Source organism: Nothoprocta perdicaria, unplaced genomic scaffold (genome assembly GCF_003342845.1).
Source record: "Nothoprocta perdicaria isolate Ctin4 unplaced genomic scaffold, notPer1 scaffold_285, whole genome shotgun sequence".
Taxonomy (NCBI): Eukaryota; Metazoa; Chordata; class Aves; order Tinamiformes; family Tinamidae; genus Nothoprocta; species Nothoprocta perdicaria.
In genome coordinates, this window is record NW_020455516.1 from 732,146 (window position 1) to 760,127 (window position 27,982).

General features: G+C 41.5%; 1 protein-coding gene and 1 long non-coding RNA gene across 3 annotated transcripts; one reads left to right on the top strand and one right to left on the bottom strand.

Moving 5' to 3' along the window:
- The first annotated feature begins 16 nt into the window (after window positions 1-16).
- On the top strand, window positions 17-1,986 carry LOC112949062. Of its 2 annotated transcripts, none has more exons than XR_003249750.1 (2): window positions 17-182; window positions 253-1,986. It is a non-coding gene; the product is annotated as an uncharacterized LOC112949062 (long non-coding RNA). The 2 variants fall into 2 exon arrangements; XR_003249749.1 differs by having other exon boundaries at window positions 256-1,986.
- A 150-nt stretch (window positions 1,987-2,136) lies between these two features.
- Window positions 2,137-18,490, bottom strand: HPGDS (hematopoietic prostaglandin D synthase). Its single transcript, XM_026041438.1, has 6 exons — window positions 18,470-18,490; window positions 9,738-9,879; window positions 5,936-6,028; window positions 5,469-5,578; window positions 3,337-3,435; window positions 2,137-3,017 (listed from the first exon to the last, which is right to left on the bottom strand). Exons 2-6 carry the CDS (start codon window positions 9,868-9,870, stop codon window positions 2,853-2,855), a joined length of 600 nt encoding a protein of 199 aa, XP_025897223.1. The 5' UTR covers window positions 9,871-9,879; window positions 18,470-18,490; the 3' UTR covers window positions 2,137-2,852.
- Between the last annotated feature and the right edge of the window lie 9,492 nt (window positions 18,491-27,982).

The window sequence follows — 27,982 nt, forward strand, 5'->3', positions numbered from 1 at the left end:
TTTTTTTTTTTTTTTTTTTTAAATGCCTGTCCTGCAGCTAAGGCTCCCGCATGGCTTTGCTAGCAAAGCACTGCAGCCATTTTATAGAGGCGCCAGCTAGTGTGTTTTCATGAAGGGAGGCTGATGCACCCGGAGGCTGTAACGCACCCTGCAGAGCGGACGGGGRGGAACCGCAGCTGCTGGTGAGTAGATCGCGCCCTGCGCAGTTGTTTCACGTGGCGTGGTTGTTCACTTCACTTTCCTGTGTTTCAGCAGCCTGAGGGATGTCGGAGCTGACAGACAACGTTGTGATAAGAAATGGAAGTCTATAAGTGAAGATTGTCTTGGTTTGGTTTGATAAAGTTTCAACTTCAAAACAAGAAATATGTGTAGGGCTTTTTTTAAACTGTAATTAGTGTGTTTTTGTTGTTTCTCTCTGAATATTAAGTTTTTTGAGCTCTCCCCCCAGCTGGGATATACAAGCTTTATTTTTAATTTTTCAAGAAAAAAGAATATTCCTGTGTTTACAATCTCTGCACTCCACAATTTGGTGTTTGGAGTGCCTCACTGGCTAACAGCGAAGGATACAAGGCCCAGTTTTGGGGAAAGAAAAGGGTCTTGGCGTGCAGTGTTGTACGGGGCAGAGGGGAGATGAAGAGATGAACATGATCTTCATCTAGGGAGGGGAAAATACAGAAAATGCAGATACACTGTGAAGAAAGGTGTTTTGCCCCGAGCCTTTGGCTTCTCGGAGAACATCTGCCATAAAGCAATCCCTTAGTGAACTTGTTGGGTTTTGCCTGAGCTTAATTCTTTGCAGAAATATTTGCTACGGGGGCTGTTCTCCTTTGCTCTCTGTCACGTGTGGAAGAGAGGAGAAGCTGTGTGGGCCTGTTTGCAGTGAAAACCCTTTGAGGGCCAGATTGCTGCTGTCAGCGAGTGCATATTTACCCAGGACTGTGAATACTTGTCCGGGGGAATTGAGACTTGCCATGTAATTGAGCAGATGTTTAATATCAGTGTGGATTTAATTATTTTAAAGAGATTCTGTGAGCTGATGACCCAGAATTCTTCCTGCGAAGAAGTTGAAGCGATGGTAGAGCCGTGTAGAGAGTTGAACAAGACATGTTGGCTTAGACAGCTTGCTTGCAAATGTCAACATGAATGGCTCAACCAAATTTAGCCCAATGTTGCTGAACTTGCTGGATTTTTGTATAATGCAAACAAAAGAGCAAACCCTGCCAAAATCAGGCGATTATGACCGTATATACAACTGTGCAGGCTGTCAGCAGAGGGCATCCCTCTTGCTGGGATCTTTGGAGTCAAAGGCCAAAGCCCCCCCCTTCCTGGTAAATCCAAATAAGTGGCAGATCCAGAGGTTCTGTCACTTGGCTCCACTCTTGGATTTCCTAGCTATTCCAGTAGRAAGATATGTAGTCTTTGTAGTAAAACACTTTAGTGTGTAAAGATGGTCTTCTAAGTCTGGCACCAACTACTATCTATTTATGAGAAGATTTTTGTATTTTCTATGAGTTGTACCATTTATAAAACGTAAAGCTTAAGTTTAAAGTCGAATTTATTCATGTTGATGTGATTTTATGTAAAACTTTAAGAAGTGAAAAATAACTGCTAGGGTACCAAGAGCTGCCCGCCATAGTAATTGCTCTGTTATATCCCTGTATGATATCAGTTTTACTGTGTATTTTGTGGTTTTAAAATTATTTTTCAGTAAACCAAAATAAATGAGACTTGTGGCTTGTCAGAAGAAATAGTCTGGAACTGTGAGACTCTGCYGAGAGAGAGGGCTGTGGTCTTAAGAATGATGAATAAATGTGAAGACATCTCCAATCAACTGACCAAGCAAGTAACCAAGATCACTGAGGATGGAGGATGTGGATGGAACATCACCAGTGGCAGTGGCGTCGCTGTTTCACTGGATTGTGCGTATAGACGTTTCTGTGCCTTATTTGACAATACTTGAGTCTGTGCTTGTTTTGGTCCCTTTGTTGTATTGTATTGGTCTAGTATCAATTGTTTTCAATAAAATTCTATAAAGGAAAGAAATATTTTCATTTTGTGTTTGTTGAGAGTAAACGGGAGAAATTCTAACATGGCAGTTAAAAATAAAAGAAGCGGTGTTCAAGCTAGCAGAGATGCTTCTTTTGAAATGAATTATCTTTATTCAGTGGTTACTTGTTAGTCATGTTTTGTTCTGTTTGAATCGCGATTGAGTTATACACCTCGTGACAAATCTGGAGAGTAGCAAGTCAGAGTATCCACCAAGTGAAGCTTGAAGAAAAGAAAGAGCGATTATAATAAAACTGAACGGCCTGGGATTACACCCCTGAATGCTTCATCTAGTTTTGCCAGGATTCCCTTGGAGAAGGTCTTGCCTCTCAGTATCGTCCGGTCCTGGTGTCTGTGGTTGGGAAAGAGGTTCAGAAAGAAGGCWACTTGGTCTTCTCTGTGATATCTCTTGCTGAAGAGGAGAAGAGAGTGGAAGATAGAGCAGGAAAGATCTGTGAAGAGCAAGAGAAATCCTGGAGAATGTGTGCTGAAAGGAACCCAAGGCTGGAGTTTTCATTGTGGGGAGCTCACCAACCATTACTGGAGTTGATGGTTTTATGTCTTCATTTCTAGTGAGAGGGGTGTAAGTGGAAGCAAGCTTGTCCCCGATTTGGACTTGTCAACCAAGTCCCTTCTCTCAAATGCACAGAAGGATGCCTTTAGGTTAGGGGCTTAGTCTAGCGTATCTGTCTGAAATGTACGTAGATGATTCTAGAACTTGTAATCTACAACAGCTTGTTAATTGTGACGTGAAAATATAAATGTGTATTTTTGATTTCTTTGTTTTACTCTTTTGTACCAGTAGGCTACATAACTGTCTTTGGTCTTTTCTGGATCCAGGCTGCAATAGCGGGGAGCGCTTGTACTCTGTCTCTGAGAGCCAGGAGCCTGGGGTAGTTTTCTGCCAAGTCAGGTTTGAGGGACAGAAGAGTTGTACTGGACACATCCCAGTAGAAATCAGCCCATGTTACCTGGTGGGAGCAAGAAGGGAGAAAGCAGAAGATAAGTTGGTCAGCTCAAAACGTGAATCTGAAAATGAATTGTTCTGTTCCATGTTCAGTTACTGCATTTGATGTATTTATGTTTTGGAAGTGGCACTTGCAGAGCTAGTGATGAGGTTGCAATGCAGGGCTTAACATAATTATAAACAAAGCAAGGAGCTGCCGAGAGTGGTGGTCGTTGTTTTACGTGATTCTGTAGGCCTGCATGAAATGCAGAAGTTCAACAGGAGTTATTTTGCTTTAGTGGCTACTTGTTTGGAGTGGGAGATARTACTTAAACTCTACTTACAGATTCTCCTACCAGCCAGTTCTTGTTCCCTAAGAAAGTATCCAAGTCTTTCAGTAGCTCTGGTGCTTTGTTGGTGAGGATGTCATCAAACGCTTTTTTCTGGGGGAAGAACAGAACAGAGCCCCATGTAAATGCAAATGTGATTCTCGTTTTTTTCTTATTTATGAAAAAAATGTCCCACCCAGGGGAATGTGAGAAAGAGGATAATGGACTCCAAGTAAGTGTCAATAAAAGCAAGAGGAATTGGATAAAAAAATAAGATGACAACTGTTCTTTGAGCTAGTGCAGAAAGACCATGACGAGGCTTAGTCGCTAGCCAAGGTCGTTACCTCGCTATGAGCTAACGAAACATTGTGTCGTTACCTCATGATGTGAGGTACGCTGTGGCGTGGTWTACGCAGCTGGACTGGGCCCGCAAATGTGGTAACGGTCGCACAACTGCTCCATGGTAACAGTCACGCAACTGCTCCATGGGTTTGGAAATGGCTTGTTTGTAGAAGGAGTTAGTACCTCTCCTGTGGCCTTTTCTTAGTACCTCATGTGGCTTTTTTTTTAGTACCTCATGTGGCCTTTTCAGAGGGCCTTAAGCAACAGGGCTTTTCTCATTTTTATGCTGCTATGATTTATAACGTCAAGTCTTTCTAAAGACTTGAATGCCATAARTAATCTTAGGGCTGCCTACTGACACCCGAGGGAATGACAGGGCAACCGGGTTAAAAAAGTGTTTTCTCTGTAAGTGACTGCATTGGTGATGTCCTGTGGAAGTGGGGCGTGTAGCTCAGTTCTACTGTCCTGTCTCTTACAACATTCTCTCCCAAAGAGACTGATGAGTTTATGTAGGATCATTATGTTGGATCATTTCTACTCTTCAGTGCAGGATTGTTTAAAGTAAGGTAGCCTTTTACTCTTCGTGGACAATTTTACCCTCCTCCCCCCCCAAAAAAAAAGGTTCAACTGTGTACTTTGGARACACACTTTTTTCTTCTCCTCCATGTGTAAGCAATTGAGATGCCCAAAGGCCCTGCACCTGCTGGGGTTATTTAGTCAGGTATGTGGTGCAGCTGGGGCAGCTGCAGCTCATGGCTCTTTGACCTGAGCTTGGAGAAGGGTGTTTAGATTGAGGAAAAAAGATGACCTGTTTGAATGGAGGGCACCTTCAGCGTTTCAAACGGTGCAGCTTGGGATCAAATCTGTATGTCTGCAGAACCRTGTGAAGACCTCCTGCATCTTTCCACTGTCAGGTAAGGCTTTKGGGGAGAGTTTGGGGCAAAAAAGGTGAGTGTGGGGCGTGAACCAAGAGTTTCTGGGCAGGGTGCTCATATCCCCYTTATCTTGCTTATTTTTCTTCTTGTTCCTGGCTAGGTGTATGATGCCCCACGAAMATGTTCTCTCAAGGCTGGGTGTTCCTGTAATTGTTYGTGAGGTTTGGGCAAACCTTCTGACTCGGATGCTTTACTGGATGTAAATGTTTTAAGTCCTTAGGTGTCAGGACCTCAATCAGGCTGTGCTTGAACCGGCAGTTAGACGTTGCCACCACAAGGTGGTGGCAGTGGATCCGAAGAGGAGTAAGATGAAAAAAGCCTTGTTGAGAAAGGTAAGAAGGAGATATTCCCGTTGAGTTTTTTAGAGCATGTATGTTTTTGCCACTAGTTGACTCTGTTAATTAACATTTTGTAGTCAGTTTTCTGTAATAAAATACTCTTGTCTGGCTTAAACATATACAAGTATATGCAAGGGGGTTACACTGATTGTTACAGATTATTAAATCTTTCATATAAGATCCAGATTACTTTTTGAGGTCAGAAGTGATTAAAACTAATGTAATACTCGAGTGAACTCATGCATCACCCTCTTTGCTGAACAAATTAGATGACATTTTGCCAGTGGGGCCTCTGAGTCTGTAGGGTAGAAGAAAGGAAGGGCAGCAAAAATCGCCCAGAGTGTAAGATATGTACAGGACTGTGATTGGGCCGCAGGGCAGTCGGAGGAACGTGGCCACAAAGAGAGAGGTGCTATGTTGCTCCTTAGAGCACAAGACCTTCAGCGGACTCTCATGAAGGAGAAGCCATAGATACTCAGGTGTGCACTCATTGCTTGTGTGTTGTCCTTTTTAAAATGAGTGGTTCTCTTACCCTCACATCCTGGTTTTTCTCTGCCCAGGGGAACAAGGTCATGAAGTCGTCTATGGTGTCCACAATGGCATCAACTAGCGCCTGCTCCAGTGGCGTCCGGCCTGCCACACCTAGCAGCAGCAAACATGTAAGGGGACGTTAAAGACAGCACTAACAGGAATATTTGCTGCACCAAAGTTGAGCTTTTAGTTTTATGCCCATCTCAATACAAGTAGTGCCCTTAGCAGTATCCAGTGTAGGACATGGCATTTCTGTAGCCAGCCCTCGATGCTGGTAAGCAAACCACAAGTGCAGCAAGAAGCTGTTAGCCCATCGTTGTGCCTGAGAAAAGCATTCATAYGAACGCTGTCTCAGTGCTGTTGTTTTCTGTTACGCTGTTATTGTTAAGGTGGTATGTATTTTATTTGCTGAAGAGCATTAAAGGTGTGGGGCAGAACAGAGTGAAGAAGTTGTCAAATGCACATTACCTGCTTCTCTGGCAAGGTATCTTGCTATTGCCAGGCTTTGGTGAATGATAACTCCATCCACTTCCAGAATGGGGAGTTTACCAAATGGGATAGCTTGGAGGAAGGGGGAGAAAAATAAAATAAGTTAAATCCTATCGCAATTAAAGTTTATAATAATCACACTTGTGATACTCTCACAGAGAAAGCATTGTTACAAAACTACYTTGTCAAAATGCTGTAGGTCCGGATTAAAGTAAAACAACATAGCTAAGGAGAAAAGTGGGATAACGTTGCAAGCTGGCAGCTCTAGGGTAGAAACTAGGTATCCCATTTCTTAGTCTTGTGTTATAAAGACTAGATGTGCAGATGACATGAGGAGAATTTAGTTCTAGTGATACTGACTTTTCTCTAGATTCAACATGTGAGGAGGCTACCATAAATTTTGATTCTGATGACTAGCAGAAGGGAGAGAACTCAAAAAGGATTCAAAGTGCTTTACCACAGGGAGAAAGCATACAATGCTATTTCTTCTTAGAACCTGTAATAGAGTTGTTGCCCAGAGGACTCCCTGTCCATTGGGATCAAGAGAGCAGTAAGGCCACACGTGACTGTATCGCTGAGAATCCAGGGATGGAAAGACACATCCCTCATGTCAACTTGAAAAGCWCTCTGAGTATGACATGCTGAAAGCCTTGGTTCTGTACTGTGCATTAACAGTGCAGAGTGCCCTTAGTCCTCATACGTTTGAGACCACAGTGCTAGACACTAGTGTCAAGTGTCACCCTTTTGGCTCCTGTAAGACAGCGTTAACTCTCATGAAGTTCTGACTAGGTCAACATGACTACGCAAGTCTCTTTAGTAATAACTGCCAAAACGCAGTGATTGTGGTTCTAGTTAGGAAACAAAAATGGCATAATCTAGGAACTGAACGCATTGTTTTATGCTGCATTTACATATATGAGCAAAGAGCAGCATCTTTGCTTGACATTGCTTTTGTCTGTCAGAGCAAGGAAAATGATACGTGAGTTGTGTGTGTTCGCTTTGAGAGAGCATGAGAACTTTGATTTGAGAAAAGGGGGCAGAGCAATCTTTTTGGTATTTGAAGAAAACGTTTTGAAGGGTGCAGTAAAGGCAGTTTGATGTTGGTGTGGAAGAGCTAGCACGATTCCTAATGATCTGTTTCCCAGGGATCTGCTTATTGCTTGGTTCCTCTTATTGTTGCTCATCCACAGAGTTCTTTGAGATTCTGTTTACACCTTGAAAATGTAAGTAATGGCTATAATTTGTTTTCCCCTCACTGATGACCAAATTTTAAAAGAGGGAGAAACAAAACAAAACAAAAAAACATACCTTCAAGGCATTAGCACCCAATATTAATTTAGGAAGACCAAAATTTTTAATCATGTGAGTCAAGTATCTTTTTACTCTTCGGCAAATGTTTTTTTWWAAAAAATCTTAAAAAGAAACTCTCTAATTTTTTTTTTTATACTGATAGTATGAGCAGAGAGTGGCCCTGCTGCAACTTCTGTAGAAACATTGACTGATGCCCATTTTTCAAGCATGGATCAAAACGCAGCTGGGCCATCTACTCAAAGACCAAGTTTCAAACAGAAAACAATCTGTCTGTAAATGAGTTTAAGCATCGCTACTTTTCCACTTGTGGGTTTGGCTCTCATGGCTTGTTTTGAGCCTCTTCTGCTATTTTTGGCCCTGTCTCTACTACCCAACAACACACATTAGTTTTTTAGGAACATTTCGTGATGCATGAAGCTGCTAAATGGAGGATCAGTGTAATAAAACAGTGATAAACCTCTGCTGCTGTTTTTGATGAAAGGCTTGGTTTACGCAATTCCTCATGAACTGAATGCCTGGGCCAGCTCCTGCACATATTCCTACTTTAGATGAGTGAGTAAATGAGGCAGCACAAGAGGCAACAACACAAGCAGGATCTCATTTGAGTAGAATGAGTATTTGGGGCTCAAATCTTGAGCCAGTGTGAATCAGAGCACAATGATGAATCRTTAGTTAAGCTGAAAAATAAAATGCAGACTGGAAGGATGTGCATGCCACTTGGCTAGCTTTCTTTTACCCTCCCTCAGTCTGGTGGCCCCTGTGAGTTCATGTTGATTTATTCCCTTGTGTATCCATATGGATGTTCTTCCCGTGTCTGCCAAAATATCGTCATGTCACAGAGTTTCCAGGCTCCACTTAAGCAAATACGTTTTGAGAAGAGGAACTAGGAAAAAAAAAAAGTTGCCATCATCATCTCGGTAATAGTGTCATTTCTCAGGCATGCACAAACTACGTGCCTTTTCTCTCGTAGTTTCCACTTGTTTTGTTTCTCTTCTGTACTAAAAGACACTACGATGGCTTTTGTTGATATTCAGATTTTGAATGAAAACCCACTTAAAAGGAGAACAAGGTTTTAAAAAGCATGTTGTTTGTATAACTAAACCTGTAGCTGCCTCTAATTGAACTTGTTTTTGTTTTTGCTAATATCCTGGTTTTTTTTGGTGTTGTTATTTTGAGTGTTGCTGGAATGAAATCTGGAGACCTCACGCTCCCTATCAAGAACACATCAACAGGATAAGCGCAAGTTGTCAGACGAATCTGCATTCTTTCCTCTTATTCTAGGAAGGAGTCGGTGAAGTATCTGTGCTAGCTTGAGATGCACAAATTCCTTAACATACATATTTTCATTCCACTGCGTCTTTGACTAGAGCTGTGATGTTCATAGCTTCTGATGGGTAAAAGCAGTATTGTATTTCTATCCAGTTCAAAAATGAAAGTTGCAGCATCTGTAATTCTGCTTTCTAAATAGCCTCTCCCTATGTTAATATCATTGAACACATTTTTTAGTTTCCCTTCACTTCTATAGGAGAACTAAAATATCGTGAAACATGTTTGTCAGAATAATGACAGTTTTGTTTTTTATGACATAATTTGGGTGGGAGAGTGTTGTATGTTAAGAAATTTTACTATTATTTTTTGCAGATTCATGAAGTCACCTTCTGCTCTGTACAGAGAACTGACTGACTCCTGATGCTCTTGGATGAGCTTGGCTCTTTAATATGGTTTATTCTCTTAGTAGGTCAAAGAGACTTTCCTTGCCCATATTTATAAGGGCAAAGTTTTACCTTTGCTAAGCATTATTCAGCCACTGTATTTGATATTCTAAAAGAAGATGCACAGGTGTTTTGTACTTGTAGAGCTCTGCAGGCAAAACTATTCTTAGATCTTTCCAAGTCAGGTAGGTATACAAATTGCCTTTACTGTATGAAAATATGCATAGCATCTTATCTCTTAACTTGGATTCAATATGTAATTATAAAATTAATTCAATAGTACCAATTTTAATGATTTTTGAAAGCTGCAAACAAGTTGCAAACCCTTCTTGACAACTGTCACCATTCCATCTGGCTTTCTAAACCTGGGCTGATGGCTGCAGTGTAGTCCTTGAGATAAAATCCACTAAGAAGCCTGGATAATGAGGATGTCTTTGATCAGCTTTAGGTAGATGAAATGAACTGATTAGGAGCAGAAGCCCAGCTGGATGACAGTGATAAAATCAAGGAATCATGCAGCTTATGTTGCAGAAAGATTTGGGTCTGAATTCTTTGGAGTTTCAGAAATAAATKTTGAGGTCCTTAGATGCTGAAAAGCAACATTCCCATAGACTTCATTAAAGCCCATATTTGATTTTGATTTTTATATATATATATATATATTTTTTATCATGAAACATTTAAGTACCTCTTCACTGGCTTTGCAGTTAGACAGCATTTCTAGGACAGCTTTGAATTCAGGAGTCTGTTCTACTTACTTGGTTTGATTTTGGGCCAGTCTGCTGCTTCTATCTTGTGGTCTTCATACTGCTTGCCCGAATAGGCAAACAGATAGCGGCTAATTTCTGCTCTTCCTCTCAAATTGAAGTATGTCAGCTTGTAGTGAGGCATGCTGGATCTCTGAAAGGGAACACATCGGTTTGTGTAAAATATATGGAACCTAGCTCATTTTTGCAAAAATGAACCATGTGCTTGCTTGTGAAACACATGCTTATACAATACTAAGGAGATGTTGCACCAAAGGGCAGTGTGCTGTACATGGCAATCGTTGCATTAGGCACTTCTTGTTCTGCAATTGTCAGCCACAATATTTGCGCTTTCCTGTATCTCAAAAAAAAAAAAAAAAAAATTAATCACAAAAAAAGAGAGGTGATTTAAAATTGGGTTTTCCCTTTTTTTTTAAGATCCTAGTTAGGAATCATGTTTCATGCAGGCCTTATTTGTTCCTTGGGCGACAGTCAACAAAAGAAAATATGTGCTTGTAAGCTTGAATATGCGATAAGGATGGAGATAAAGCCACTTCAAACCAAAAATGAGCCTTGCATTGCACTGTATGCAGTCCTTGGATATGAGAGGGCAGAATGTGAGCTCAGGTGAGGTTTAAATTTACTGTGAAAAGAAGCTAGAACAATCACTGTCTTCCCCCTCAAAATAAAACTCTTCATCAAGAACATTTTAGCATCAAAGAAGGTCTTGTGTGTCAATTATCATCCCTTGATATCCGTCCAAATGGGTATTAGTATGCTTTTAGTAAAGCACATAATGTAGATACTCTGAAGCCAGAGGAATACTAATAATTCAAGCTACGTTTGCAAATGGTACAACCTTTAAAGTTCAGGGTCGTAGCAGGCGTCTGCTTCATTTTTTTTAGGGGCATCTATGATGCTTTTTTGTAAATAGCACAAGAAGATCCAGTGCCTCCAAAAGAAGACACTTCTTGCACGTGGCTCAAGTGTCTTAGCTATCCCTCTGCTACTTGTCAGTTCATTAGCRGGAAGTTACTGAGGACTGCAAGGTATTCAGAAGGAAATGAAGAGAGGATCTAAWGCCCAGTAATGAAGAAAGGGGTAAGTAGCTACATAGAGAATGTGTAGGAGGTGAATGAAGCAATTATGGTGGCCATAATTTTGAAAGAGGGTAGTCCTTGCTGTCTCAGAGTTTCCTGTACAAAGACATGTATAATCAGGAATTGAGAGCTGATGTAAAGAGCAGGGAATTTTGGCTGAATATCAGAAAACCTTTGACTGTTGTAGGCTGTGGAATATTTTGGTTTGCCAAGGAAGTAGTGGAAACCATTGTTTGAAATGTTTAAAGCAAGGCCAAACAAATTTCTAATAAATACACCATAAAGAGCAATCAAATATTTGCAGTGCTGATGCACATTTAAGACTTCTTTTTCTTTTTTTACCGTCTGTGAACAAAATCTGCAAGGAGTTTCCTAAAAACGCTTGACGTTTTTAAAGACATCTATAGCTTTATTGTAAGCATGTTTTGTAAATGTTTGTCGGATTTATTTTTTATTTGTATTCATTGTGAAATGTCAGGAACAGTGCTTCCTAAACAGTTCCACATAGGTTTCTAAATGAAAGGAACAGTTGTGTTCGGAATAGCCTTTTTTTGGCCAAGCATTGAGAAAGAGGACAGTGACAGGGACTCCCCTTGCCCTCTTTAACACTGCTTCTCCAGGACATGAGGAGCAAATGAAAAACAGAAAGCCGAATGTCACGAATGAAAAATACTTAGGAGACTGAAAAATATTCTTTTTGGTAGCTGGGAAAAAGTAGACTTAATATATATATTAATTCAAGGCTTAGTGTTAGCCAAAAGCTGCCAAGTGCTGCCAAGCTGTGGTGTTTGGGTCTCACCCTAACTGCAACCCAGYGGCAGGTCAGGGCAGGATCCTGATGCTCACCGTCTCCCTCCATGTAAAAGGTGACATCTTCAATATTGTTCATGTGTCAAAATTCAGGTTAAAGCTTCTCAGGCATCTTGGGGCAAGTTCAAATCAGTCAGTCAAAACTGACTTAAGTCAGTTAATATCTTTCAGGAAACTGCCTAACCTGATGCATTTGTGATGCTTTCATAAGAGATCAAGGAGGACTGAGCTGTCAATCTGCAAACTGTGTGCAAGATTAGTAATAAAAAACACATCTAGAAAAGAATCAACAGTACTCTCTGATAACTAAAGTGGCTCAACCTCAGGCAGTGCTGGTACAGAAAAGAAGTAGTACTGGTAGATTTGGAACTTTGTTAAAAACCACACGGGCGATACAGAGGCAAGCAGTTTGGATGTCTTCAAGGTATGCAACACCTTCATCTATCTAGGGCAACAGTGTTTTGGAAAACCTAGTCCTAAAAATAATGTGAGCAAATGTTCCTCAGACTGAAGCCAGCTGCGGAATCCTGTACAAAGGTGCGTGCCTGAAGAGGATATGAAAATTCGGGGCGGGGGGGCAGGATATCCGGGATGATAGCCTGTTAATATTTTTATCTAAGAAAATGAAATAATGCTAGAGCGGAGCGYCAGCAGGGAGCCTTTCCCTGGCCTGGGGAAAAAGGACAGAGGGAGAATTCGGTTACTTGTTCACATTTATTAGAAGTCTAAGAAAGGGACCTGGTGGTACAAAGTCCTCTTGGGGTACTTTGCACTGTGAGAGAATTAGTTTTTTAGAAGCTTTTTTCTTTCTTTCCTATCTGAGATCTAGTTCATTCTTACAGGAGTAAGAAAGACCAACTTTTTTTTTTTCTTCAGCCAGGCAAGGAACAACAGTAGTGTTGACTTAAAGTTAATCATTGTACTGCTGAAAACCTGCAAATGAAGCTGAGCCTGTAAGAGGTAAGGTTTGACATTATATACATTATATACATTTATTGTCAGGGTCCTAAAGCAATTCACAGATTTCTTAATGGAAAGCACCAGAGATGACATCTGACTCAGTGGGAATGCTAAGTGTCTTGACCATCTGAGGTCATTGACCTGACTAGAAGCAGACCCTCACCTAAACTAGGTGGTGCTTAGGACAGCCCCCTTGAAGGCAAGCAGGGTAYCACCTTGTGTTATTTAACTTGGTTGTCTAGAGTGTCTTGGCCTGTCTGCCAAGAGGGGCAGAGTCGGTGTTAAGGAACGGGCTCCAAGGCTTCCTGCTGGAGCTTGTGCATAGGCTTCCTTTGTTCGAAATCAAAAGTGACATGGGGTTTTCAGTTGTACTGRTAAGTGTTTACCGCCTTGGTACAGGCATATGTGCCAGAGGACTCTTGTCAGACCTTTGATGTACATGAGGAGGGAGCCACATAAGCTGACTGAAAACTGCAGCTTGACGTTTTATCAGCAGTTTTATGCAGAAGGATCACTGCTTCCATTTCATGTGAAAGTACAGCTCAGAATCCCACCTGTGAAATCCATCTGGAGAGACTTTAGGATCTCGAAATYTCCTACAGGAATTTAAAAAGAGTATCTGCTGAAGGGTGTGAGAAWCATGGCACTAAATGTGAGGAGGAAGTTCCCTCCAAGGACAAGTGAGTGATGATTCAGTTCACAGACACCTCTGTTTATTTTATGATAAGATAATGCTATTATATAAGCTCCCAATGTCTGAATTGCTGCAGCTGATATTATGCATTCCACTCCCATCTTTTTAGAAGCTGGAAGTATAACATCAAATTAGCTTCCCTTCTCCTTAGCCTATAGCTATATTCTTGCCAAGAAGCATCTTTATCTAGTTTGATGGTCATGCCTTCTCTAGACAATAATCTATCCAAAGTTAAATTTAAAAAAAAAAAGCCTGATAGACATTTTTTCCTTCCTTTTCTCATTACTGTCTTTAAAGCAGTTGCTATTTGTTTGCAAAGTGCTTCTGCAAAGCTGGACTGAAAAAAACAGATAAGTGGGTTTGAAATAGATGCATATCCAGCAGCTCGGTATGGGTATTCTAACAGGGGTGTGTGATGCCAGTCACTTCATATATTTAGTCATCTATGTATAGTGTGTGTATCACACCATCTCATGCAGCTGAAAGTTCTTCTAACCCACATCAGCTAAAGCCTTTCCCAATTATGGTGATGGTGAGGTTTCAGAGACAAAATTATTAATTTCCTTGGTTCCACTGGGTCTATTTTTTTCTTTGTTTTGTTATATACTCAGTCAAAAGATCTTTACACACTAAAGGAGAATTTTTTCTTTGACTTCTGTATGAGAAGATGATAATCCAAGTATTCAAAGTATGAAACATGGCTTTAGAGGGTTGGTCCTTAGGAAGTGGGGAGAATTGTGCTGCTTTATGAGGAATAAAGTAAGAATTGAACTGGAGAAGAGGCTTAATGCTCTGTTTCCCCTGAGACATGTTAGGAGTGTTAAGTTCAGATTTGCCTTTCTCACTGGCTCTCTTCAGATATGAAGATTCCTCATCTTTATACCTGGCAAGGGGAGTATTAAGGAAGCTTTTTCCTTTAACTTTATATCTATTTCCCTTTCCAAGTGAGTGTGAGTTTTCCTCCTTGAAATTTAATGAAAGAAGAAAACTGTGAGTTTTTCAGAGCAAGGAGAGACACCTTCCACAGCTCCGGCTCACTCTTTTTAGAAATATGCTTTGCACTTTTAGAGGAGGGAAAATAGAAAATATTCCCACCGATATTTTTCCTTTCCATTTAGCCTACCTGATAGAAGGGGCGGAAGGATGAGGTGATGCTTTGGTTGTCTTCTTGGGATTGAATAGTGCTGAAAGCTCACACATGACTAAATACATGAAGGTTAAAGAGTATTGTATCTTATGTGGCATTCTTCTTGAAATAGGAAGCTTAATATTGAGTTGACTTTGGGATTTACCTTGCAGAGAAGGAGGTGCTAATTAACTGGGATGTCTCAGGGGCAGGTGCTGACAAGAGAAGCAGCTGCGGAGAGGAGGTCATCAGCACTGCAATTTATTGCAGCCACGAGGCAGCTTGGGCCAGAATAGCGGTTTTGTGCGAGCTGGATGGAGCAGGCACCAGTCCAGAAATGCACCTCGAAGAAACATGCCGCACCGAGGTAAGAGRGACCTGTTTGTCCTCACAAACCACCTACTTGTTTTCGCAGTGTTGCAGAACGTACCAAGATCATTTATGTAGCATGCAGGCTTAGTAAGTAAGAGTACAGATAAAAAAAAGGGTAGGATTTTGGCTGGAGTTAATAGAGATTGAAGAAATCCAACTTCAAAGCCTAGACTGAAGAATCTAGAATAAGACAGATAGATAATACATAGAGAGATTAAATAGATAAGAGGACCCTTTTATCACAGAGCAAAGAGGTAAAGTTGTTCTCCCCAAAGCATAGAAGGGATSACCTTTTTCTCTAAGCAAGAACCCTTCCTGCTTTTAACGTGGATTCAAAAAAATGTCTTAGAARCTTAGAAAAATTTCAGTCTTAGAAAACTAAAATAATGACTATTGTATTTTTCTGCCAGAAAATGCTGTTATTTATTTTTCTCTAGCTGTGACAGCTTCTGTCTTTTAAAGAGGGAGGAATGGAGACTATCAGAAAGTCAGTGGAAGACTTGTAAAGTAGTCTTCACTTGGATACAGGAAAATAAAGAGTTTTGAGTAACTCCATGTAGTTCTTGTCAGCTTCCAGGCTGAAAGAAACTGGCTCTTTGGAAAGCAGTAGTCCAGTCGTATATTTTTTTTCTTTTCCTTCCCACCCGTGGAAAGAAGTATTTTAATTCGATCCCTTCTTTTCTTATGGCAGATAGCAGTCTGGACCCTGTGGAGCCTGTAGAGAGCAGAAAACCCCCTGTACCCATTCTTCTAAGATCATCTGAGGTAAATGTTTGTGAAATTCATTGGGCTTCAARTACTTTAAAAAGCAATCTGGTTTTATTACTTACTGTTGCATTATATAGAGGAGATAAAATTGCAGGGGCTGACTGTATATGAGACTATCAGGGGGAATAAATAGAAGGTTGCAGCTTAGAGTGTCATTTGGAAATGGTCTCGGACATAGAAATCTGTGCAAAGAGACTGATGGCAGCCAGAAACAGCAGGGAAGTGCAATCTTGCTAGGTTTTTATTAGAATAAAAATAACTGTTGGATGAGAGTTTTTCTATACATCTGCATGCCTACTTATCTCTGTGTGAATAACCAGCAGTTTGGATCATGCACATATGGGATCATTGCTGACTCAACAGGCACAGTGTTAACTCCTTTACTCTTGCAACCAATGCCCTGCAACAGAGATTTGTGGGCTGCCTCCAAAGCATGCTTCTCTTCCTGCCTCTCCTGCAAGGATTTTAAGGTTAAGACCTGAGAATCYGTGTCAATTTTGCATTCTTTCTAACGCTTAGTCTTATGTAATTAGTTGACTCCTGTTTCATGTAGATATCTTGTTAACCTCTGTGCCTTGTCCTAAACTGAAATGACCTTTGAATGAATAAGTTACACACCCAAGACTGAGGAATGCTAGTAAACAGAAGCGCAAGAAGAGAGATCTCAAACTACACAGCCTAAGGAGTGCCTGGGATAACTTCTCAGGGGAGAATATTTAAGCATTTTATTTCCTGGTCAGATGCTTTTAAATCTCCCTAGAACTTTTTGTGGTAGAACAGAAGCTGAAATAATCATAATTCCCTCCAACAGCAGTCATTCCTGCAAAGCACGTGCCCTGCRTTTGTCTCTGCAGTTCCTAGATAAATGGGCCTCCCCTCCCAATCCTGCTATGAGGTAAAGGGTGCAGTTTCAGATCATGCTGCTGTGTTCGAGTGGGTTAGCTGGCTTTCCAAAGGCAGCTGCTAGCTTTGCCAGAAGGATTTCATGTTCAGTGCCTGAATGCTCAAGCTCATACAGCCATCTGTATAAGACTGTCTTGTTCAGGTAGTATCTCTCCTTGAATGTGGACAAATATATATATATATATATATATATATATGTATCCTGGCCACTTGTTTTTCTGGTTGTGGGGCTACGTATGTACAAGGAAGGACATGAATGCAAAGGCCTTCCCTGTACTGGTCTGAAATACTTTGCACTTTAGCTATGTCACATGTTGTGGTCACACTGCACAAGTGGCCAGAAACAGCTTCTTGGATTACCGGGTAAGAATTAAAACGTTTGCCAGTCTCACGTAGCATATGCAATGCATAAGATAAGCTTTTAGCTGATGTGAATAAAGGTGGCTTTTAGTGACATGTATTTTTAGGAGAMGGCCAGAAGTTTGGCTGCTTGTTTGTTTGTTGACATGACAAAAAAGGATATCTTCTCTGATGCAGCTGCCAAGAGATTAAATCATAGCCCTGGGTGGGGTATGGAAATTATTTTGCTAGAAATTACGTTGACAACGTGTGAAAATGTTTGAGCAAGTATTGCTCCATCGCTACACGTAAGGGAGGCAGAGTTGGGCACCATAGCGTAGACTCCAAGTGTTACAGTTACTGAATCACTGGGATGAGTCTTGTTTGTTTTTTTTTTCCTGGTAATAAGAAACGGAACTAATTCCCAGGATAATTCTGCGTGTATTTTTCTGTTTAAAATTGGGGGAGCTTCAGTCCTACTTCTAAGAAAAAATATGTGCATGTGTCTGTGCGTGCATGCAGGGGTCTGTGCTGGGGACTCCTGGCATGTATGTAAGGAGCCCAGGAGAAATGAGAGCCAAATTGTGCTCGAATCGTCTGAAATGAGCAGTAAATCAAGAAGGGTGACTTAGAGGATATGTGTGCAGGAAGATTATGCACACAGGCAAATGAAGGCAGTTAAAATAGGAAAAAAAACACTGAACAGATTTTTGAGTATCATTTGAAATAATTCTCCCCCCTCCTTCCCTCTGCCTTTCCCCTCACCCCGTCCCCCCAAAACATGGCAGAGAGAGGGGGGATAAAAGCAGCAAAATAGATGCAGCAAGATTTCTTCTGTAAAGTAGCAGTGGAAATTAGGATATGAGTATGTAAGTAGACTGACCATAAGACAGACWTGCAGATAATGGACAAAATATCTTATATATAAAAACAATGTGGAGGAGTTTGTTGGTGCTGCTGAATATTCATGTAAAGGCTGACATGAATCGAGACCTGTTTTGGYTGCATAAGTGGATGTACATGAGTCAGCTTTTTGCATCTAGTAGAATATTGCCTTAAAGTGCTTTTCCAGTTGCTGGGAGGCGTGTGCTGGAGACAGCCAGGAGCTTTCCCGTGTGAGCTTTTTGTGTGGGTCCCCTTCTCTTTGGATCGTGTCTCTCTGAGTATCCCAAATGTCAAACGGGATCGATACCCATAGCATCAGTTACGGGTGAGAAAGGGAGCTTGCTCGATGGAGCAGCCAAGTGCTCTGCCTTTCTGCCCCTGGAGAAGCACTGTTTCCCAAGGTCTCCTTGCAGCAGCGCATGCAATGCAATCCCAGCGATGCTCCGGATGCCTTGCGCGCAGCAGGGAGGTGAGAGATGCCTGCAAGCAGCTCACAGGTAGATAGGCACTGTCCCCAAGTAACTCGAGCAGACCACGTATGGGGCTGGTGGCTCCCCCTCGCCGTGCCAGCAGCGCCGTTTCGCACAGTGACAGTGTCAAATTTAGCAGGACTGAGGACGCGAAGCCCTCTCGGTCCTCGCCATCGGCGCGGCAGATTGGAGAGGGGCCAACGGCACGCCGCCAGCGGAGCGGCATCCCCGGGGAGGCGGGAAGCAGAYGAGCCAGAAGAGAGGGAAAAGAGAGGAGCTGGGTTCTCGTTAGGAAGCAAAGCGTAAGAGGAACTCACTTGGGCGAGGGATGCGCGGTCCGTGTCGGGCGCAGGGCGGTCTGTGTGCCGGGCTCCGCGGCSGCGCTTACATCTCCTGCTCGTTAATATTATGCAGGCTCCTCCCTGCCATGACACATGGAAACCTCAGTTCCTCAGATAACAGCTTTGCGGGGGCTTTTTGTTTGTTTCTTTTTTTTTTTTCTCAAGGCTACCTGGCAAGGGGATTTTTTTCAGTTTATCCTCGTCCACAAGAAATATCTTAAAAATGTCATTTAAAAAAAAAAAAAAGAAATGAGATTAATAGATGCTTCCATGACCAGGCACCAGGGAGCTGAGCCAGATGTTAGTTTAGCTTTGTTTTGTTTTTCCTAAAGTGTAAAACACACGGAGCAAGCCAAGAAGCTGCTGCCTTGATCTGTAGTATTATGAAGCTTCCCAACAGCTGACCTTATTACGGAACAAGATGCTAAACAGCTACAGTCCCATTCAAGTGTTGGAAGGAGCAGGGAGGGGTAAGCTAAGGCCTTTGCAAAGGCCATAGCAAGGCCATAAAGCAAAAGTCCACATGAAATATGATTGTAGCTAAGAGTAAAGAAGGGAAAATGAGCAATCTGGGAAGTTCTGTCCTTGGGCATATCAGCGTGCGTGTCAGCGGTGGCAGAGCCCTGTGCTGTTTACTGGTGCTTATCAGCTGCAGGGTGAGATGAGGGCAGGAGGGGCGATGCTGCTCTTGAACTTCCGTCGTACCCGTGGCCTTCACGAAGTCCATTCAATATCCATGCTCTCTTTTCCGCTGGGCAGGCAACCAAATGCAGCAGTGCTGAAGCAAAGTGTTTGAGATGTAAAGCAAACAGCCAAGGCACCTACTGCACACGTGTATTTTTGAAGCCCTGTTCCATTTTTCTACTAAATGGCTGCAGGTGCAGCCTTGATCAAAGCAAGCTGTCAGATTCCTACAACTTGTTGTATTAATCACCTGCCTCAGTACAACTCATTTCTGTCCAGTAAATGCATTTCAGTGGTGTCAGCAGCTGATTTTTCAACCACCAACACAAATCAGCAATTTTTCAAGCCTTAGCAGGCAAGAGAATATTTACAGAAACAAAGCAAACAAGCAAAATAAAGCTCTCAGCATCTAGCCCAGACTGGTATAACTTGACTTGAGAGAAAAATTGCTCAGGCAAACTCCAGCGATGACACTTTGCTTTTCTTGACTTTGTAGTCCAGATGTATATGCTGTGGCAAAGTGTTGTTAATATTTAAATGGGGAGGGTGTGTGCGTGGCGGGGGTGTTAACTTGGCCTTCCTCCTATAGTTACTTCTTGCAGATTAAGCTCTATGTTTATTTTACCCATTAAATCTGCCACAGTGTTTGATGGTATGAAAAGGTTGCCAAAAAAATGTCCATTCTCACGCAAGTCTGTGATTGTTTATCGCAGGTTTTGGCAAGAGTCTCTGCAGGTAAATAACCTTTTGCTTGTGTCCAGCTCCTGGAATCTTTAAGAGCTGTGGGAGTGTTGCAGTTGAGGTTATGGGATGTTAAGAGCAATACAAATCRGAGCTGGGAGAAGGAACACGTGTTCTGATCAGATGCTATGAGAACAGACCAAAGCTGAGACGTTTCCTTATGAGAATCTGTTGTCAGATGCCGCTACCACTCAGCTGCTGGCATTTCAGCACTTTGCATGGATCAAAATTAAAGCCAGGACTGAGCAGGACAGATGTGCATTTCAGAGCTCTCACGGGCAGTGTTGTTGACTCCGTGAATCACAGTGCGGATCTGCTTCCCTGTGAGTCCTTAAGTGTTATTGTTGTTCTGCCTTTTGAATCACTGCAGGTCCCTCCCCAGCTCGCTCTTTCAAGGAACTGCTCTACTTCATCCCAGTGTCTTAGTCAAGCCTAAGATTGAAATAAGACTCTGAATTTGCCAATGTCTCTACCATGAGAAACCACATGTAATGCAGCTGGTGGGCCCATCGGTTTGAATGGATGTGTCAGTAGGAACATATGCAGCAGAAATGGTTTCTGACRGCTCATTTTTGGGAACAGTGAGGATCCACCTTCACCCAAGCCGAAAAATGAGCAAATCCATGACCGTCACGCAAGCTTTCCTTTCCCAGAAGGGAGTTACCAGTCAAGATGTGACATTCTTACTGAAAGCGGTCACCTCTGCAGTTCCACTTGCATGTCTGGGAGAATAACTGCCCTCAATCCAGAAGTTTTATTAGAAATTTACAAATGTATAATAGCACTCGTGTTCATTTCCTTTGCAATTTCCATGCCCCACCCATTCCTTTCTTTTTTTTTTTTCTTCTGCTGTTATTTTTAAAAGTTCCTTTAATTTCAAGTGAATCTGTGAGAAGGGTACATAGGAAATGGAGAATAATGCCTTCCCCAGTACATAAGCCTYRATAGGCCTATGTTTAGATACCTTAATAGRCCTATGTTTAGATACCTTAATAGGCCTATGTTTAGATACCTGTCAATGTAGCAATGTTTTAAGACCAATCAGTATTTTATGAGTAAAAGAGCTATTTGCAAACAGTAAATTTAGCAGCCTTTTAGCAAACAGTAAAGTCTGCCAGAGAAATCCAGTATTGAATGGACTTAATGTTTGGCTAATGCAACCTACATTTACAGTATAGCTCAAAGAAAATAGTTGCATGGAGCACTGAAAATACCAGATGTTTAATTTTGAAAGAAACTGAAATGTTTAAAAGCTTCTTTTTAAGTGTATGTAATGTATGTTCTTGACTTTTTTTATTTTTTTTAATTGCAAAATACCGAAGAGAAAGGTTGACTGGACTTGAAAAGAATCATTGTGTGAACAAAAGGCTGTTGTAGAACTTGCTGCTTACTTTCTTCAGCCATATGCATTGCTTTGCTTGGGTACATACATAAAAGTCATGAATGGCTCTGGAAAACTCAAACGTGATTACTGTATTGCCATAGTGCTGGTAAAAGGCAGTGCTTAATTCAAATCTGAGATTTACTTCCAGAGCTAGCTCAGAAAAATCAACTAAAGAAAGGACGGTTGTTTGGGGATGTTTAGGTTTTACTTTTTAGTATTTTTGTGCCCTCCTGGCATTAGGGAGCCTTTTTGCTAAGACTAAAATGCATCAACTGAAAGATGCTTCTTTGAATTGCTACTTGGAGCAACAAGAGCAATTGCAATTCAGAATTTAAATAGGGTCATATCCAGTCATTAGTGCAAAATGCTTCACTATTTCTAAGGCACGTGTTCTATATTTTCTGCATATAAGCATGATCTTGAGTTATATTTATGAGAAACCATGTTTTACAGTGACGTTTGCATCCTGGCAGCACCTCCAGCTTAGCCGAGGAGCAACGATACTCTGCTCAGCTCGTGGGAAGTCACATGCAGAGATGCCATTTAAGCACAAATTCCCCATGTACAACCAGGGGGCGATTCGGAAGATTCACTTCAGCGGGAACACACAGGTGGGAGCTCCTTTTGATATGTCATATGCCATCTGACCTGTTTCTGTCTGTCCTCTCTGTRCTAGTACTTTGCTTTCTGTATCGTTCTGTAGAAATTCCTTGAGGGAASCAAAAATCAGCCCCTGGGGAGAGCCAGTCAGCTGCTCTGCTTGTTTTAATTGATGCTTTGTTACCCTGCTGTGGGAAAGAAGCAAGAAGTGAAAATGAAGTATTTGTGTATAAACCACAGAGAATAAGGGGTGTTTKGTTCCTCGTTTCGTGCATGTAGTTCAAGTATTCTTGGAAGTCGGCGATAGCGGCTCTTTACGTTCGGAGAGTTCAGTCACAAGGTTTCGTCAGCTTGTGAGCCACTGCAGCCGTATCACATGGCAGGAGGGGCTGTGTAAGTAAATCATTTTGCGTTTTTGAGTGTAGGAGAATAATCCTGGAGTGGCGCCAGTGGGCCAATGCAATTAGGTAAATGGTTAAGCCTTATGTAACGCACCATGTGCTGCGTGTCCCTGATTACGGGAGAGATAACGTTACACAGATGTGTTACTTAAAAGCCTTTGAAATTATCTTGTTAAAGGGAAGCCTTCTCACAGACGTTAAGCTGCCTCGTCATGGTGAGCTGGTACTGAGCCCTCTTGCTGGGATGTCTGTCTCACTGAGCAAGGAGGCGCCATGCTCCTTTCATGCCGGTGTGCATTTTAGGGTAGAAGTAGGTGAAACCCTGCTGAAATCTGAGACTTCCCCCAAAATCTCTCCACGTTGTCCCTTGTGATTCAACAAAATGAATAATTTGATGTCCTAAACTCTTTCAGATTAAGAAGATTTCCCTGTTCCTGGCAATAGGTGGGGGTGATCTGGCAAAACTGAGCAAGATGAAAGGACTGATGCCTCAGCCCTAGTTTTGCTACCATCACAGCAGAACGGGAGATAATCTCCTTCAACATGTAAATGAAATACTTCATTTCACTTAAATTCCAGTTTTAAAGAAACAAAGTAGTCTCTTCCAACTCCAGAAGTGCTTCTACAACATCATTTTTTTTTTGAATAAAAATAGAAACCACTACATTTAATTCCAAACAAAAACACACTAGGGGAATATTTGAATGTGTTCCCAGAGAGGGGAATAATCTGATACCCAGACTAGCTTTCATTTAAATCCTGCTTTTTSTGGGATGCAATGTCATGCTGGAGGAGGCGAGGGAAGTATGTGCTTAAGAGTTTTATTGAAAAGATTAGATGGGTGGTGACACATCATCTAACTTGAACCCTGGAACTCTTGGAGCTTAATGGTTAATCTGTCAAGGGGCTGAGACTTTTTTGGAGGACAGGCTGCGGGGATAGAGGGCGAAAGACTGAATCTCTATATGCATCAGACCACAAAGCCAGGGAGTCTTTGAGTATGGAAGACAAGAGACTTCACAGAAGGGAATAGAAAATTGTTTTGGATTTATAAGATACATAAGGACACATGGGGCAGGAGCCACAAGCAGTGTGTGGTGCTCCCATCGGACTGAGGTGAATGGGAACTAATGTTAACACGTGCCAGCCTGCCCTGCAACTCAGCCCGGCCTGATGGCCTTTCCTCCACGTCGTCTTTGACCTGGGAGCTATTACAGACCCTGTGTGGGCAAGCTGCTTTTAAGAACAATTTGCTTCCGTTTATCTAAAGGCCTGGTATCAGGTAGATAACTGTGTTCCTACCTGGTCTCTCTGTGGAAAATKGAGCAACCCAAAGCCAGATGTATAGGCCTGGAAAATGTTTCTGAATCTCACCATAAATATTTCACTGCCTGATMTCTTCCTGATGCCTGTCCACAGTTGTTGAAGCCTAGAACTAAATATATTAAGTTGGTTCTTTTGCTCAGTGGCTTAAAATATTATAGTAGCTTGAAATATATCGGGAAGGGAAGCAAGCTAGTATTACTTTCTTACCAGGCAACTGCAAATGGTAAAACTGCCTGCGAGCTATTTGGGAAATACCAGACGTAAGTAGAATGAGGATCATGAGGGAATAGCTTTACAGGAGGAGCAATAGAGRTAGATAGCCTCTAGCTGAAACACTGGTTTACAAACCCTTCCTACAAGTAGCAGGTGAAAACCAGCAAAGAAAAGTTAATTTTAAAATGCTAATGTTAAAAAGTTAAAAGGAGAAGTTAACTTCTCCAAGCTGAGATACCGCCCATGTCATCCCTTTTCCTCCRTGCCCGTTGCCAGCTGCTTCTATTCTGGTGATCTTTTTCTGGACATAGACAGAGAGCAATGTGGCACCTTAGGCTTCAAATCCTCCTCTTGACTGTTTTTTTGACTCCCCTTTTTTCTCTGGTGCCAGAGAGCATAAAAAATAGCCTGGCAATGTTATCTCCTTTCCTGGCATGGGGAAGAATCATCTTGGTCAAAATGCTGTTTTCAACAGCAGTTGGGCTCTGTTTTCTCTCGGTGATAAGCAGGCATAGCTGTCCATCTCTGGTACCTAGACAGAGCAATAAACTCTGAATGAGCAGGGCAAGACAAGGAATGCACTTTCTCTTTATATAGAGCTTAGACCTCCATATGCTGGTAGCATGTTCATTTTTAGCTTTGAAAATATTTGGAGCTATTATTAAATGTTCCAAATGTATTTATACAAACAAATGTWTTGCTTATCAGCAATCAACTCAACCATCAAGCATGATGACATGACAATGTTTATACTCTTCCCTTCCTCCTTCCTTCCTATTTTTTTTCTCAGGGGACTGAGATATCCTGTCCCTGAAAAATCATCACTACCCCTCAGTTGTTGGGTCTATTTTTTCCCTCCCCCCCCCCCCTTCTCCCGCAAGCTTCATAATTTTACGGAATCAGGAACTTTTCACTCTTAACTGATAGCCAAACTGATGTATCCAACTTGACTTCTCAAACAAATATGGACTCTGAAGAGGCTGCATGAGCCTTGCTCTGTAGCTCCAGCATTTTTCTTGCAGTTCCTAGACACAGARATTCTTATTGGCAACCTGAAGTGGTATTTGCATGGCAGATTGACAAGGAATCCTATTCTGACCACAAGATACCTTCAGCACTTTTGCTGCTTGTACTGGGAGTCTTATTATTGCAGTACTTAAAAGGTTAGACAAATGCAATGCAGTGTTTAACCTTATCAGACTTTTTTCTGATTTCTTTTGCGTGCAGCTGATGTTTGAGAGTCCTTTGTTAACAGACTGGGAGGAAAAGAAGTTAAAAATTCACCATGTGAAGAGGCTGAATTTGGCCGTGATGTAGACATAACATCTTTTGTCATTGTCTGCTGGGGAAGGAAAAAATACTTAAACCATGATGCAAAATGCTTGATTTACTCCTATATATTTTGGAGCATTCCATCTAGACTCCTAAAATTACAGGAAAGTATAAATTACTTGAATTACAGTTGTTTTGATGTCCCGTCCAAAATATTTGCAGTGATCTTAAGTCTTTCGCAACTTCTTCTTTATCTGTGTGTTTTACTTTTTCCTGTCCAAAATAGATTTTTCCCAAGAGCTTTAAGCATCCATGTAAGTTGTTCCTGTCTCCACAGAGTTTTGTTTTGGGCGTTGTTTTGATAACTTAGAACTTTTTACCTTCTCATGGAGTATTTAGGACTGCGTGTCTGTATGGTTTGACAGACAACTCTACTTGATGCTAAGCAACAGCCAGAACTGTTGAGGCTCTGTCAACTCTCTGTACTTCAAATAACCGCTCCTCTTCTGCAAAAAGACTGTGGCAAGATAATGCATCTTTGTTTTCTCTTTTGATGCACATTTTTTTTTCTGGAAGTTGTGATGAAAGCATGTAGTGGTTAAGACAAGGCAGCCTTTTGTTTGCCCCAGTTCAGGCAGGACAGGGAAGAGAGGCAAGCAGGTCCTAACAAGTTGTACATTTATTCAAGGAAGTTTACTTGGCAAAAGAGGCACACGGTTTTCTGCCCACACTTTGAACTAGAGCTCTCTTGCTGTGAATACAGATAATTTTGGACAGAAARAAAATGAGGAAAGGGTCTGTGAAGTGAGCTCCGGTTAGAGAGCTAAGAATCTCCATTTTATGAGTTTTCTGATAAGATTTCTATCCTGGCAGGAGAATGTTCAAATCTTGTTCAACTCCATGCTGGATCGATTACCTTCCTATAGAAACCACTCTGGAAAGAATTTTGGAAATCTGGAAAGGACATGCCAAAATGTTGTCGCACAGCCTGAGTTTAGCATGATTGTAAACTTCTCGCAGAGTTTGTTTTGCATGAGTCTCTCTGTTCTTAAATGGAGAATTGAACCAAAAGCAATCACTGAAAATGCAAGGCTTATCTCTTTTAGCGCAATGAAATGCTGGAAAGAGGATTTGCCCTCTGTGTGACTTTGGTTGCGAGCACTTTAGCTGACCACTAATGCAGATGACATGTTTGTTCCATTGCTGAAGCTATCTTTGACCTCATTTCCTCATGTTATTCACCAACCAGAGGCTAATCAATAGGGACTATTTGCTGTGACTTGTAGCCCCATGAAAGCTACAGATGATACAAAAATTGATGGCGAGTGTGCAACAACATAGCACTAACAGAATAATTGTTTTCTTTTACTCTGTGTTGATAGTGATGTTATACTCGGCTAAAGAAAGATCCTAAAAGTATTTGTGGGTGTTTTGTCTAGGAAGAGACTGTTTTGAATCCTCCTCAACCATAACTTGAGAACAACCTGGCCCGTTCATGTGTAAGGTAGCCTTATAGCCACACATTCCCAGCAGCGTCTTTGCCATGACCAGATGGTGTTGTTTGCTTTTCATAAACTGGGCATGGAATATACTTGAACCTTGATCTCAACACTGTAGACGTTATGATGCATAGCTGTTTTGTATTTTTCCCTGTAGGAAGAGCCCTTCTAAAAGCACTTTTCTCTGATTTTAGAATCAAAGGCTGTCTTCCTAGCCATAGGAAGGGAGAGGTATTTAGCAAGCTCTGAATTACTCTTTTTATTCTGAGATAGTGAAGTAGAAGGCTGGAGAAAAAGATCTATGTTCTTAGGACATGAGGAATTTTAATTCTCAGATTATGTGTAYATAAGCTAATTTATGAAAAATTTTAAAAGTGTTATTATATATAGATTTGCCAGAACAAATTTTTCCGTAGGTCTTTAGAGAGAGGGCTTTATCTCTAAGCAAAATTATAACTGATCTAGCAGTATTAAAACTCTGATTCTCAGAGAAATATTAGAAATTTATGCAGCAATAGCAGCATCTTCTAGCAGCATATAGTTTAAGGAAAAAAAAGTGGTGGTATTCTTCATGGAGTGGATGGAAACCAGCATTAATGGAACCGGGCCAGGTGGTCCAGTCTGTGATCCGCAGGTATCCASATGTTGCAGTTGCAGAACAGTAGTTCTTTTCATTGTCCAGCATCCTCAAGACTTGTCAAATTAAAKACTTGTCAAATGGACTTATCTAGCCTCGGGTATTTAGAGTGAGACTTGCTCCTTTGGCTCCTCTGACAGTTTCCAGCTGGTATTTAATTCGCTGCTAGCACGGGAGTTAATATTGTCCTGCCCTCAGAGACCATGGGGTAGGTTTGGCTCTTTCCAACCGATCAGATACACAAGGCATTTTGTGGGTGCATGTGGGGAGACCGTAGCATTGCATCTGAGCTGGAGGAATGTGTCCTTTGAAGGTGGATTTCCCAGCAATAATTTAGCAGTATGCTAGTCTCATCAACGAGGATCTGGCGTGATCCTCTTCAAGTGACCTCAGTCACCTCAGTTTGTTTAGAGCTTTCATTGTTGAGATAAATTTGATTAAAGCAAATTTTTGTTACAGAATAGTGCAGGTTAAGGCAGCTGTTAGGAGTTTGTATCATGAAAGTAGGACAGAGTAGTAGTGAAGAAACATAACATTTGTTACGTTACTCTCTAGGAACAGGTAGAAATGAAGCCACGACTAGCAGAGACCAGACTTGGACCAAGGACCCTGGAACGCAGTGGATTTCATCTGCTTCTATGTAAAGGACTGTTGAATATCCAAAGCATGAAGTGTTATAGGATGACTTATTTACGGTGAGTATTTCCTCCTTAAATATTTGTAGTGTGGGTG